Here is a 15,265-nt window from a genome sequence, read left to right as displayed (position 1 = left end):
TTTAATTCAGGAAGAATCGGCTGTTCATCCAAGACCCCTCCTTTCTAGCCTTCAGTCGTTAGGCTTCTGCATGCTAGGAATTTAAATATCTAGAGAGACTCAGAAAAAGGCAGATTGCTTCCAGAGAAAGGAGTGCCCCTCTTAATTCTCAATCAATGTCTTTGTTCATAGAAAACACACCAAGGTGCAATGATAAGGCATGCGTGGCCAATGAGGAAGAAAAGTAGGTTTGTGTAGAATATTTGGGGGGGTGGAATATTCAAAGCACAGCTCCTTCTCACATGAACTTGTGTATACCACTGCCAAGCTCAACGAGACTTGGTGTTAGCGCTGTGTTTCAGCAGCCTGCTTGTTTAAATCATACATTCTCTCTCAAGGGCTAGAGGGGCAGTGAGAAACCCAACTCCTGCAGAAGTGAAATGGCCAAGTATACACTGTATAACTGAACAGCAAACTTTGCCAGATCTTTTAAACTGGCTCTGAAATTAATTTTCGGCTTTTGCTACAATGGCATATTCTCAGACTACCAAAGCGATCACTTGGAATGTGGAGCCATTCAGGCAAGTTTAAGACTTTGCCAATGATTGTAGGTTTTATATCATAAAAAGAATTTGCAAGACATACTAACAAAATACTCCAGCATTGCACTATGTAACCAGGATATGACCATATTAACTGCACAGTTTGAGGAATGTGTTTATTGAAGGGCTTCTCTACACAGGGTCACTTGGGAAAATTAAACCAAATTGACTAAAGGTGAGAATTTAAAGTGGATTCATCAAATTGCATTAAAACCTGTGTGGACACACTCATTCAGAATTAAAGCGGCCTTAATTTGGTTAAACTAGGAAGACATTTGCAGGATCCCAGTACTAGTTGTGCTATAATGGCTGTAATTTCATTCTGTACCACCTGATTTATCTCTGTAGCCCATTTTAATACCTGGGCCAGAATTTGCAGAAATACTCTAGGTTTCATTCATGGCCACTGTCCATGCTGAGTTCTGGAGGTACCTAACAGAATATCTGAACACACAGATCAGCACAGGATCGGTCATATTGTCTTTGAAAAATTAAGTACAGTGTTAAGAACAAATGTTACCGGCAGTTAAAACAGATCTACCTGAAATCATCCTCTCTGCAGTCCTCACCTGTCAGGCAGCTCTAGTTCCATCAGGAAACTCTAATTTGATGGAACTTGATTTTTCTAATTTATGTGACTACAATCCAATCTAAACTGCACAGTGATCTGCTAACACACACTCGTTCACGGTTTTGCTTAATTCACAAGAGATAGGAGACTCAGACCTAAGGTTTCTTGAGGAATCTGTATTCTATATTGTTGTACTGAAAAGTTCATGCACATTTTCAAATCCTGGCCACATCTAGGACTTAAAAGTCCAAGATAAAGACAAACTGAGATACCTGTACTCTGAAAATCCTCTTCTTGTAAGCTTAGGTCAGACTCTTCTTTCTGTTGAATTACCTTCATTGATTTTTATATTATAAAAAAGATAAAATAAGTAATTTCAAGCAAAGACAATATGGATAACATCATGATATGAAATGTAGCATGAAAGAGATAAGTAACCCTGCATCAAAGCACAAATGTAGATGGTAAAATCTGTGTTTATCAGGAAGAGACAATATTTAATTCTCAATAATCAAATTGCAGTCCTTATAGAGAAACTGGGACCTAGTGGACTCAACAGCTAACTCCAGTGCACGGAGCCTGGGTCTACAACTCCTGCGATTCTAATCCCAGTTCTACTGATGTCCCTTTGGTTTTAGCCTGTGGTAAGTCATTTAGCCTCGCTGTGCCTCAGTTTCCTCATGTTGGAAACAAAGGTAATACTAAGAGCTGGTTGGGAACTTTTGAACTACACTTTTTTTCATGGAAATGAAAACTTCTCATGGAATCATGTCAGTTCTGGGTTTAAGAAAGTTTTGTTAGGATGAAATTTTTGGTCAAAATCAGAGAGAAAGAGACCATCTGAGAACAGTCAACAGCCTAGTGGTCAGGCAGATGCACATTCGAGTCACTGGTCTAAATCAGAGCAAAGACTTAACTTCGGTCTCCCACATCCCACGTGAGCACCCTGACCATGAGGCTATAAAGTCAGTCTTCTACACACTCTCTCTTCCCCCTTCCCTCCCCCATCCCCTCCACATTGGAGCTGTTCTGCTTTGTATAAATATTCATTGAACCATGGGGTTAGTCTCTAAGGTGCCACAAGTACTCCTTTTCTTTATGGGGGAGAGAGAGATTGACTCTCATAATCTGGTCGTAGGGGCACTTACCTGGGATGTAGGAGACCCAAGTTCAAGTTCTTGCTCCAAATCAGGAAGAGCTACTGGTTGCAACAAACCTTTCATTGGGATGGTTTCGCAGGTGAGGTATGGGATCCCTGGCCAACAGCCAAGACTCACCCCAGAACAGCCAATAGCCCAGTATCTAGGGCACTCACCAGGGACATGAGAGATTTGAAGTCGGTGATGTTATGAGGATTAAAGTTTTTAAACGTGCTTTGAAAATGTAAAGCACTAGAAAAATCAGTAGTTTTAGAATATATTGAGGGAGAAATTAAGGTTGTTTGTGTCTGGAAAATCCATTGTGCCACTGAAAACCAGGATGCCTTTCACAATGAAAATAATTTTATTCCACTTCCTATGGGAATGTTTAGTAATTTTCCATGATTTGCATTTAAGTCTAGAAGCATCAAAGATTTTATTAGTGCTACATTACAGTAGAACTTTATTAATTCTCACTAATGACTAGAAGATCCATTGTGGATTAGTTGGCAAATTAACAAGTAAGCAAGCAAATATGATTACAAGAAAACATCAAGGTTACTACATCACCAAATGTACTTTGTTAATTTATGTTGATACATTGTTTAGTTTTAATTAGCTATAATAATCTCCAGTATGTTTATTAGGCTATATTGCAAAAAGAACGAAGTCTTAGTTATATAAAACCAAACAACTACAGTGCTGTCCGACATTTAATCTTTATTGACCACTAGAAAGTCACTTTACCATGAGATTTGTGAAATTCATTGATTCATACATTCAAAAAACGTCAGGTGTCTCTATGACTCTTTGGAAGATTTCTCATTGTTTCTTCAGTCATTATGATTCTGTTAATAGACATGCATAAGGCACTTTCTTACCCACAGATTACAAAGATAGTATGTAAACATTAGGACATCCATGCTCACCATTTCTTTGTAAACACGGGAACTCGGTTGTTTTAACTTATTAATTCCCTTATTATAGATAAATTCACTGAATTATTAAATGGAACATATTAAGCCATGGTGAAACTCCAGGCATGTAGATATGGCCTGAAACCCGGAGCCACCCCCGCTTCTGACAGCCTGTATATTAGTGCAGTAGAATTATTTCTTCCCAGGCAAACCCTCATTCAACACATTTCAGCCAGAGCAAACGCCTCAGCCCTGAAAGAAGTGTTAGGTTTCGGTTATAAACACGCCCTTCATTCTAGTGTCAGACAGCAGAGCTGTGCTACCCAGTGAAAAGGAAAGGGGAGAAACTGGCACTGCACCTTCCTAAATCATTCACGTGCACATTTCAAATTACCTCTGCACATTTCCTTGTGAATACACAACGTTAGTTGGAGCCAACTCTGCAAAGGGTCTCATCTCTGCCATTCACAACATCCCATTATCAACCTTTCAGGATGAATAGTAGTTTGCAATTAGCTCCTGTCATGTAAAATTATTGTATTGTAATGAAATATTGTCATCAATATTCAACACACAAGAGCCTCACCCTATAATCTTGAACTCCAGCCTTCAGATACACCACTGAAGGTGACATCATGGCTAAGGGCCTGCAGAGGACACCAAGTTACTCTCTTCTTGATGCACACATGCCCCAGCCTGCAGTTTGGACTCTTCCCTATGAGAAGTGTGGAGTACAAATATCCAACAGAGACAACTTTTTATGGAAAGAAAACTACTTTTGCAAAAGAGCCACTCACAGCCCCTTTCCCTGTACATTTAATATTACCACATGGCTGCCTCCCACTAAAGAAACATAGCACCCCATTACTGAATCACCCTCTTTACAATTAGGATGCAATAAGGACTATTTGTATAGTTAGACCATCAGAAAGCAGCAGAGACAAGGGTCAACCCCTTCCTGAAACTTATACCCAACATCTCTATGAGTGCCAACTTCAGCGACTCATTTCATAGCGATGCCTCAGCTCGCACTACATATCATTTTATTAAGAAACTCTATAAGTGTCAGTGGTGCAATTCATTTTTATTAATTTCCTAAGATGAAATTAGCAGCACCTGCAGCAGCAAACAAAGAATGGGGAATGTTCTGGTTCAGTGCTGGATCAATGTCATTAATTCTTTAATACCAAGAGGCCTGTTTGTATGAACTCAGCATTTAACTGCACCAATTAATTTCAATATTAAAAAAAATTTCAAAATGAACTCAACAACTAATTTAAGAAGGTCCTTGAACCGCTGTTGCAACTTTCCTCCTCATGGGACATTATGCTTTCAAGTATAAATACACAGGAGCAGGATATTGTAATATTAATAGGAAAATTGCTATTTTCATGCAGTGCCTTTAGCAAACTAAACAAACCCTTAAAGTCTTAAAAACATTTCTACAAACACATGCATATTTCTGATGTATTTAATGGTGCTATATATATCCCCTGACTCTGCTTAATATGCTTTCTGACCACTCAACAGGCTGAGTTGGCAAAGGCTCAAAGAGACATCTTTTTGCATTAATTCTATAACTCAAGCTCCCAGGTCAGAAAACAGCCTTTCCAAATGCAATCATTTTACCTATTGTTCTGAAGCCAACGAGTGGAGTGAGACAAATGGTTTACACAGCCCCAAGAAAAAGGTGGAAGCACCCAGAGACTGCAGATTAAGATGCCTGTCACTAGTGATCAAATATAGACCCCCACCCAGGCTGGAGAGGTGTGTGATACTCTTCACCCTAAGGGAGCACCATGTAACCCCCATATTCATCATTCATAATTGTTATATTGCAAATAAAGCATGCCATGTAAGGTACCATGGGAAAGGTTATGATCTGCTGAAACCCACTGTTCCATCTAAATATGTATATCATTAATACATATGAAGGTATGAAAATTGTGTAGTTTGATTGTCACTAAAATATGCAGTGGGTTTGGGAAGCGCCCAGGTACTAGCTCCCCAAAAGACAATAGCAAGGAAAGTAACCTGCGCCCAGGCAGGTGTCAAAAATCATCAACAGCCATTGTCCAGCAAGGGAGCTACAATGCAATGACTCACCTGCACAAGACCACACCAGGGGAATTGCTCAACCTGGCCTGGGTACTCAGCAGTGCCCCCAGACATGCCTGGACTTGTGTTCTCCAAGCACATGGACTGAGGGTATGAAACAGAACACCAGGGTCCCATGTTTGGCCGTTTCTCCTGCTCCCACCTATGCTGCAAGCAACAAGGACACTAAAGACTCCAACAGAGGAGACCGACCCAGGTTTCGAGGGTGAAACCTTTGTCCTATGAATTGCAATATCCAGTGGGGTGAGAAAAACTGCTTAATCTAGATGTTTCCCAGTCTTATAAGGTTGAGAGTTTAGACTAGGTGCTTATATTTTAGTAACCACTCTGACTTTTTGCCCATCACTTAAAATCTATCTTCTGTAATCATTAACCTTTTTTACTGTTTATCTTTACCAGTGTGTTTGCCTGAATTGCTTGGTAAATCTGCTCAGGTTTAGGCTGGCGTATGGCGTATTTCCACTGATGAAGTGGTGAACCAATTAATAAACTTGCATTGCTCAAGAAAGGGTCTTGAGCAGTGCAAGACGGCATATTCCTGAGGTACAAGCCTAGGAGCTGGTGGTATTTGGGTGGTGCCTTTCTCTGTGAGATTCATGAGTGGCTCTGGGAGCATTCATGCAACCCACCTGAGTGTGGGGCTCCACATGCCGTTGTACTGAGTGATCACAGCACCTGGAGGGGTTTGCTGCTAGCAAAGCACTGAGAGAGGCAGCCCAGGCTGCAGAGTTAAGAGCACAGAGGTCCCACAGTCCCAGGCTGCACCCCAGGGATCCCATCACAGTGTTCACCTTAAGTTCCTTGGCAGCAAGAACCTGAACTATCAGCAATTGTAGTAATAGATTTGAGTCTGATGGAACTGGGTGCACCACCTGTAAAAGCAATAGCACGTGAAATTTCTCACCTCTCAATCCTAACACACCCCATTTTGATAACAATTAATGAAGAACTTGTTTAATAATGTATGAGGACGTTAAGGCAGCTTGAATGCTAGAGAAGTGGGGGTGGAGAGTGTCCTAAGTTTAACAGAAGTTGGCTTCTAACTTCCCAAAGAAAGCCACCCTTCTCTGTTCTTTAACTGCTTTTCTACCATCCTCCTTTGTCTAAATCCTCCCCTCAGCTGTGAGCTATTAAACATTCAGCAAGTTAATTTGTACTATTTGTTACGGTCAATAACCATTCTTGTATCTTACTATAATTTCTGCCCCTACTAATTACAAAGGAATATGATGCCAAACCAAGCAACAAACTATCAAAGATTCATCTTGTGCTGTGTCTGCTGTTACCTCTCTCTGCATTTGCATTTCTTGGGGACATATCCAATGGGAGATGGAAAAGGCACTCTCTGGCTTTACACTATACTCTTGTCTGCATTAAGCATTGTTGGGCTGCTCTCCAAGCAGTGGTTAGCGCATTGAACTTCAGAAACCAGAAGTGGAAGGGCCTCACTTCCACTTACTCCAGCATCCTCCCAGGAAAAGCACCGGAGTTCCTTGTATTATCTGGAGGCAGATCTTGCCTGAATATAGTTCATTATTCCTCCAAAAATGTGTTCTTACACCAGTGATCCAACAGCCTAGTTGTGAACATGTGTGAAAATGCACTGGGTTTCTCCCAGCTACACAGCAAGAAAAACAGAACTTCAGCACGTCCTGCTGAGCTAAACCTCTTGTGACTAATAAACCCTTGCTCCATTCATTGGCAATGAGAAAGATGCTGTAATTTAGAAAAAGCAAAAATTTGGTTTTAGATAACACCCCAGAACTTTATACACTTTCCGTAAGCACAACTTCCTTTTCTTGTTTTCAGTCGCAAGTAGTGCAACTTCATGTCTCTTAACATAATAAAATGATCATCAGGATTCCACAACAGGAAAACATCTGCAGTCTTTAATTTATTGCATCAATTCCCAGAGGGTTGCAGAAGTTAAACATTTATGGCAGTTAGAATATATGACATTTACTGCTTAATAAACTGCAAACATGCCTGTTAATTTGGCTTTTTGGGATCTCCTTGCCGCCAGACACTTAACCCCAACAAGAAACATGCCAAAATACAAATAAACTTAGAGTCTGCATTTTAAACAGGAAAAGTGCAAGGGCTTTTTTTTTTTTTTTTTTTTAGTTTCTGGCTAACAGATTAGTGACAGTAGGGAGCATTGTCAAGATAATAGCCTACAACCTTCACTCAACAAAGCCTTTTAAATGCATTTATCTGAAAGGATACAATTAAATGTTAAATCATCAGGTTAAAACTTTTACCTGTCAAGATTGCAGGTGGTCTGTTTTTAATCAATCTGATTTCATTCAATAAAACACTCATTAAGTCAATTAATGAGACTTCAGTGTCACAAGCTATCAAGCATGACTTGGAGTTTTCACTTTGTGCCCAATGAATTGATTACCAAGTCAAGTCATCAGTGAAAATAAATCAATGTACATTTTCACAAGCTGCAATATTAGCAATGTTACCTTGTTTTAGGGGAAGTCGTTAGCCATTCTTCATGCTTTTCAAATGTTATTAAATAAGCTGCAATTTCCTGAAAAAGAAAAATGTGCAAAAAAGAATTAACTTGCATAGTAGTTTTGGAGACTTGAAAGTTTCACAGAACAGAACTTCTCTAAATCTGCTCCACCCTCAAGTAGGATACTTTCAATCCCGCCTCCGCAGCTATATCCTTGACTTTAAATCCAGTTTGAAAAGTCTTCTTTGTACCTCTTGGCACGCTACAATGATGAAAGCCTTTGGCTGGAAAGGGCAAGTCAATAGTGAGGACCAAAATATTTCAGCCTTTAAACAGAAAACAGGAGAAAGTGCTTCCTACCCCAAATGCCATTCATTTAAAAGCCGAAGCAGGCAACAGGTCTTCACTTAGTCACACTCACAACATTCTGTGTTAGGGAGGCCTCTGCCATGGACAGAGCCATCTTTTAAATCTTTCACGCAGGCAGGCAGAAGTTGGGTTTTGCCAGCTTAGATTCTAAGCCCCAAGCCCCCAAAGCCAAACTGTGTAAAGATTAAAAGGAAAAAGGAGAAATACATTAAACCGTTCCCACCACAGAGAAAGCACTGATAGCTTCATCTACCGTGCAGCTCCTCCAAGCTCTGCGCTAAGTCAGAAAGGTTAAGGGCATGATGGTGAAAACATGGGCACCTGAAGGTAAATTAAATATTTATACACACAACATCACTGCAGATAGAATTAAAAGATTTATTAATAATTTCCATGAACAGCCAGTGGGTGACATCACCATAAGTCATTGCTCCCACTTGCAGGCATGATACGGCCCATTACTTCCAGATGAGAACTGATTTGCTCACAGGAAATTGGCAAAGCCTGTAAGTTAAATTAAGATGGTGCTGGTTTATGTGTTTCATAAACCTCAAATTACTACAAAAAACACCAAATCAACTTCCTTAAACCGGATAAAAAAGCTGCTGAATAGGAATTATGTATCAGTTTTCAATTAGAAGACTCAAAACTCCAACTCTGCGGCAGTGCTGTGCACATGTGCATTTTATGGAGAGGAAGACACTAGACTGAGCTCACAGCATCTCTCATATAGCACTGGATTAGTCACTCCCCACCTTCAGATGTGACACACCAGTCCATTCCTCTCCTGTTTTGTCAGAATATAGGAATTGCCATATTGGGTCAAACCAGGGGTCCATCAATGCAGGGGAAAGTAAGAAACCCACTAGTGGACAATTATGCAATGCCCTTCCCATAGAAGACTTTTCTTCATAACCTTGTCAGTTAGTAGATGGTTCATGTCTCGGAAATAGGTTTTATCTTAGTATGCCTGATACAATTTTGGATCATCTCATTGTCTTATAAGTATCTAATACTTTTTAAAAAAAAGAAAAGGAGTACTTGTGGCACCTTAGAGACTAACAAATTTATTTGAGCATAAGCTTTCGTGAGCTACAGCTCACTTCATCGGATGCATTTGGCTGTAGCTCACGAAAGCTTATGCTCAAATAAATTTGTTAGTCTCTAAGGTGCCACAAGTACTCCTTTTCTTTTTGCGAATACAGACTAACACGGCTGCTACTCTAATACTTTTTAGAATCTTGCTTAGCTCTTGAATTCTATATCTTGTGAGAGTTCAACAGGTTGATTATGCAATGTGTAAAACAATCTCCTTTTATTATTTTTAAATCTGTTGCTCACAAAATGCAGGCTATTCTTGCCATTGGTCAGGTGACTGAGCAGAGAAGATGTTAACAGGATGATTTAGGAAGGGAAGAGGAGTTTCTGGGCAGCCCTTAAGAGGGAGCAGGTTCACAGCCTCAGCCCAACAGAGGATGTTACAGACTACAGCAAGGAATGAAGCATTCTGTGGGGAAACATGCTGGGCAATACTTCATCCTTCATTACTTACAACTGTAGTGTACTGGCAGTAGCAACACTAGAATGAACATTAGAATTGCTGAGTGTGTAGACTCGCTAATGGGGACCTGCATGTGGCCAGACAACCCTCCAGAAAGAGCCCGTCATGCTCTAACCCAGTACAAAAGCCTCTCCTCCTCCAAGGTGCCACAAGTACTCCTTTTCTTTTTGTTGATACAGACTAACACGGCTGCTGTTCTGAATCCTCCACAGGTATTACTCCACCAGAAAAGACTGCACCGGTCCCATTCATTTGGCTTTCACCCAGACAGAGCACGTCCCACCTTAAGCACACCACGATGCACACTCCAGTGCCTTCCCATCATTGCCACCCCCAGCAGATAGTAGAACTCCTCCTCATATATCAGCGTCATTAAACCATCCAGCCACTGTGGAACAATTCCACCCTAAAGAGGCAAGCACTCTAAAGAGATTTGTACAAATCTAGTAATTAGTGATTGCTCCTGAGCTAAAGTAGAAGATGGCAGAAGTCCCATTTCCCACATACTGGCTGTAGCACTCTCCTTCTGGGCATATGTCAAAATTATGTCTGAATATCTAAGACCGTCTAGACTCCTACAGATGGACAAGGTGGGTTGGGTAATATTTTTATTGGACCAACTTCTGTTGGTGAGAGAGAGAGAGAGAGAGAGAGAGTCTTTCGAGCTACTCAGAGCTCTTCTTCGTCTGGGAAAGATACTCAGGGTGTCACAGCAAAACACAAGGTGGAACAGATTGTTTAGCATAAGTAGTTAACACATATTTCAAGAGACCATTCAAGGTCTGTTTGGAACCAGCACACCCCACATTACCATTGTAAAAATTTCCAAGAACTTGAGAGAGAAAAACACAAACTGCTCCAATGCAGGAGGTTCTGCATGAAATCAGCTTTGCTTTAGCATTTCTTCCCCAGTGTCTCATGTCTATTGCCTCTACCCCACACTATTTGCATTAGAACGGCTAGAATTTTCATAGAATTGTGTACAATGTTATTCCCAATGTGCAGAATAGAAACAGGACCACTGTTGCCTACACATGATTTTATAGCAAGTCTTGCAGTATTTGATGTGTTTCAGAGTAGCAGCCGTGTTAGTCTGTATTCGCAAAAAGAAAAGGAGTACCCGTGGCACCTTAGAGACTAACAAATTTATTAGAGCATAAGCTTTCGTGAGCTACAGCTGTGTTTCTTAAAGCCCCAGCTCCCGGAATCATGTGAATGAGAGAGCATCTTAGCATTCATTTCAAATATAAAAATAATATTTTGGCCCATATGCTTTGGTTTGGAAATACTGCAGGAGACAAGTACATCATCAAAAAAGAGAAGCTATGTCTGGCAGGGACAGTGGGGGTGCACCACCCCAGTGAGGGAGGATCCAGCCTCTCCCAGTTGTGAGCTGCTGCCCAACCACCAGCAGGCACGGAGACTACCAAACGTGGAGCCCAGTCTGGGTTGGGACTGTAATGGAAGTTTATAGAGCAGCAATGACTCAGATTAGCAGAGGGCTAGTGAGGTGGGGAAGGCACATTTCCAACAGAAGAGGGAAAAGGGCCTGGTGTTGGAATGGGGCTAACGGGCTTCGCTCTGATGAATATACTCTCCCTCAGCACAGTTTTATGGGATAGGTATAACTCCTAAGGGTTAATTTTCTGACTGGGGTGGTGCAGAAGGGTGACATGACTCACCCAAGACAAAACCAAGTTTAGAATTTAGGAGATGCTTGCGTCCTGTCCTGGACACAGGCCACATCTCTCTCTCACAATCCCCACAATAGATTTCTTATTCACACAAATTAAACCAGTTTCCCCACACAGATTTGCAGTGCAGGATACTGCATATCCCAATGCATGAACAGCTTCAGGAATAAGTCAGCTGCTGGACTGAGGGTCAGGAGAACTGCGTTCCGCTCCCAGCTCCAAAACTGACTTGCTGTATCACTTTGAGCAAGTTGTCTTTCTTCAACTGTGAATTGGGAGTAACAATGCCACATGCCCGTTTCTGAAGAGCAATGTGGACCTAAAGCGCTATCTGTGTGAGGTATTGTTATATGGGATCCCAGTCAGAGCCTTTCATTCTACAGCAGCCACTTGTTGCTTAACGTGGGTGCCCATTTCAGCTTGGTGAGATGGGAGCATGCGCATTGGCAACAGGGCAAGGAAGTCCAGCTGCCATTTTTAGCATGTCACTTGTGCTGTCAATATTCAAAGAGAAAAACAGCAGCACCCAGACAATATCTGTCCCTAATAGTGACATTGCAGGGCATATGCTCCTCAAAGTAACCCCCATGATTCTCTGATGGGAAGGAGGCCAGTACTAACAAAGTAACAAACCCAGCTCAGAACATACTTCATAGTGTCTGGGAAACCGATAGGGCTGGTGTGTAAAGTGAGCTAGAATGAACAAGGCAAAATAACATGAAGGCAAAGACACTTTATCTTTGCATCATTTAATCTCCACGGCTTGGATTCAAATCCCAACCAGCGACAAGAACATTTTTATTTGAGCTTTTTGTTATAAATTATGTCAATGCCTCTCTGCTTGCTGATTGATAGGCTGCACTGCATGAGAGACTGTTTAATTCAGCACAGAGCTGTATCCTGGGTATAACTACCATACCGGTAAAGGCTCAAACCACTCGATTCAGGTCAGGTTGCAGAAAAAGCTGCAAATGTCTTTTCAGAGATATTCTAATGATCACTGCTGTTCCTGCCAGCCCAATACAGGATATGCTACAAGAAGTTTAGAGGGATATTTTTTTACTGTTTCTTTAAATTATATTGGCAGCATTAGGAAAGGGACTCATGATGATTCACACAGAATGAAGACATGACCAGCACATGCAGGTTCATAAATCCCCACTCTGATTGGAGCCAAGTTAGAAAAAAAATCTAACTAAACCACAAGAGCCAGCTACTCAGACTCCAGCAAAAGGTTTGGCTGTTACTTGCCATAAATCCAACCGGCCACTAGGTGTCAAGCTGGATCTACCATAAACACACCCAGGAGAACATTTCCTTGTGGGTAAATAAGGGGAGTCTTAAAGATACTTGCTCTGAAGTAACAAGAACTCTCACGATTCCCTGCCTTTCTGAATGCTGCCTGCTAGGCCTTGAGGTCCATATCTGTCCCTGCATCCCAAGTGATCTGTCTTCTCCTTCCATCTCCCTTCCTCAAGCTCCTGGGTCTTCTGTTCGCTGCACTGGTGCAGCATCACCTGCTGCACAGCCATCAGCCACAGGACAGCCATGCTGCAGAATGGCACAGCCAGGCAGGTCGCTGATCACTCCCTTGGGGTGAGACAACTGCAAATAGGAACTGGCCTGATCCTCTGCCCCGAGTCCCCAACCCCAACCTGGATGGAGAGCTTCACATTCCTATGGTTAGGGGCTGCCTAGAAGTTCTCTGGACTCGTATCAGGGCGTGACTCCGTACAATGTTCATAGATAGAGGATGTTACATGGAATCTGGAGTCTCCTCCTGGCTGTGACCCAGCCACTCGACTACTACCGGGTCTGCCTCCTACAGCCACATTCTGCTCTGCCTGCCACATGGAGAATCCACAGCTCATGCAGCCATTCTGGACTCCAAACACACTGCTGTCTTAAAACCTGCACACTTCTGGCTCAGCTTCCCATGGTGTCTTCTGTCTCACCTAAGCTCCTCATGGGGGCTACAGATTAAAAACACTTGCAGAAGGCACAACTGGTACGCTATTAAAAACAGCCTCTACGGTGATCCTTTTGATTCCCATCGTCTGGGGCTGCTTTCAGTGGAAAAAAAGGCGGGAGGCTGCCACTTACTAATTACAACTGTTCAATTTAACAGAAGCAGCATCAAAAAGGAAGGACCTTCCCTTTAAAAAGGACCTTTGCATAGGAATAAAAGTGACAGCAGAGAGAATTTTGCATGGATATACACAGTGCAAGTATTACAGCTTTTCATGGGCTGGATGCAAGCACTGAGTTCTCTCAAATGGTGCCTGTAGGTCTCACTATGCCCCAAAACTCTAACCTGCGCTAGTCCAATGAACATCTCAGCTGCACAACGACAGAATTGCACATAAAAATGTATGAAAGAACCAACTCTTTTACAGAGCAGTGAGACACAAGGCTTGACTGTGACGAGTTAAGTAAAATGCTGGAAATCCCATTAAGGATTTGTCTTAAAGTCACACAAGCTGGGAAGGTCATAAGCACAAAACTCTCATGGAGAAGGAGAGGATTCATAGACCAGTATTTGCATAATTAGACTGTCCAAAAATACCATGCAAAAAATAAAATATTCCCCCCTGGAATCCAGCTTTGGCAACATGAAGTGTTGGCAAATGTACGACCAGTAATGTTCTCTCATTCAGGGCAACATGCTGACCTACGCACCCAGCCAATCCAGCTGCTCCTATTTTTCTTGGCAAACTATTCAGCACTAGACAATGAATGTGAAAATGAAACGTTCTTTAAGCAAAGTTTGACCCCAAATTCATTAGAGTCAGTGTAAGGCAGGGGCAGCCATATTCTCTAACTTTTCTTTAGGGCAAAGCAGCTGTGAAAATCTGCTATAGCCAACTCTGCCTACAGTTCACAACTATACAGCTTCCAATGCTGTCTTGGGCCTAGTGCTTAATTTGTAATGACAGAAGTGCCGGGGCTGAAGTAATTTTTTTTACTTTCATAACTGACGCGGCAAGCCCAAAGAGACCAGGGATATGAAATGCCAAGCCCAGAGGTGCCGAGGCTCAGCCCTGGCACAAATTAAACGCTGCTTGGGCCAAACACAACCACTCTAGTATGCTCTTGTGCAGGTACTTTTCTGCCTCACAAGGAAGTCGCAAGAACAAACAAACAATTTATTATATTAAGTGCTTAGATGCTGTGGTGATGACCAGCACTGGGAAGTTTATACGTAAATGTGGAGCCTCATTACACAAGTTTCACCTCAAACATGAGCTATTCAGTCCCTCCAACGTTCCCTAGAGAGCCTGCAATCCAACACAGCATGGGGTGACAGTGCTCTGGCAACCCATCCACGAGGATGCACTCAGAAGTGTTTACTGCCGCAGTTCTAGGTCAATTGATAATCTCTCTCGAAAAAATAAATAACTAAGTCTCCGTCAGCTCTAGGTTTTCCTTCTCAGGGAGATTTGGATAGCAGTAGCTAAACAGAAAGGTAAGGGAAACCGGATTGAATGTTATATTGCCTCAAATTAGACTCAAACATTTGGAGTTTATTCTCCAGTGCTTTTGTAATAAAAGTGTCTACAGTCTACACAATCCAGAACATTATGTACACACAAAAATGGGTCTTTCGACCATGAGATGATTTAAAAAAAAAAAGAAGAAGAAGAAGGTCTTTATGAGAGTTCTATACAAGAGTTTTATCTATATGGTACCAAAGCTAAAGGGGGGGGCGGGGACAATGCTCTCCAACCAGCTGGCCCAAGCATCTGCTAGAGCCACAAAACGCAATTATATTACTCCCAAACGAGACGTAAAAATATCTTGTTTCCAATACTCTTGGTTTTAAGACTCATACTTAATGTCCTTTGAGAATT

At 41.8% G+C, this 15,265-nt stretch overlaps 1 protein-coding gene across 15 annotated transcripts in view; it reads right to left on the bottom strand.

Annotated features, from left to right (window-relative positions):
• CAMTA1 (calmodulin binding transcription activator 1) overlaps window positions 1-15,265 on the bottom strand; it is a 927,426-nt gene that overhangs the window by 680,891 nt on the left and 231,270 nt on the right. For all 15 annotated transcript variants that reach the window (XM_038376458.1, XM_038376466.1, XM_038376465.1 and 12 more), the window contains exon 3: window positions 7,798-7,865. In XM_038376458.1, the coding sequence (XP_038232386.1) occupies window positions 7,798-7,865 (68 nt within the window). The remainder of the gene's footprint in view (window positions 1-7,797; window positions 7,866-15,265) is intronic.

The sequence above is a fragment of the Dermochelys coriacea genome, chromosome 18 (assembly GCF_009764565.3).
Source record: "Dermochelys coriacea isolate rDerCor1 chromosome 18, rDerCor1.pri.v4, whole genome shotgun sequence".
In the NCBI taxonomy this organism is placed as follows: domain Eukaryota; kingdom Metazoa; phylum Chordata; order Testudines; family Dermochelyidae; genus Dermochelys; species Dermochelys coriacea.
This window is presented reverse-complemented; position numbering and strand designations above follow the sequence as displayed.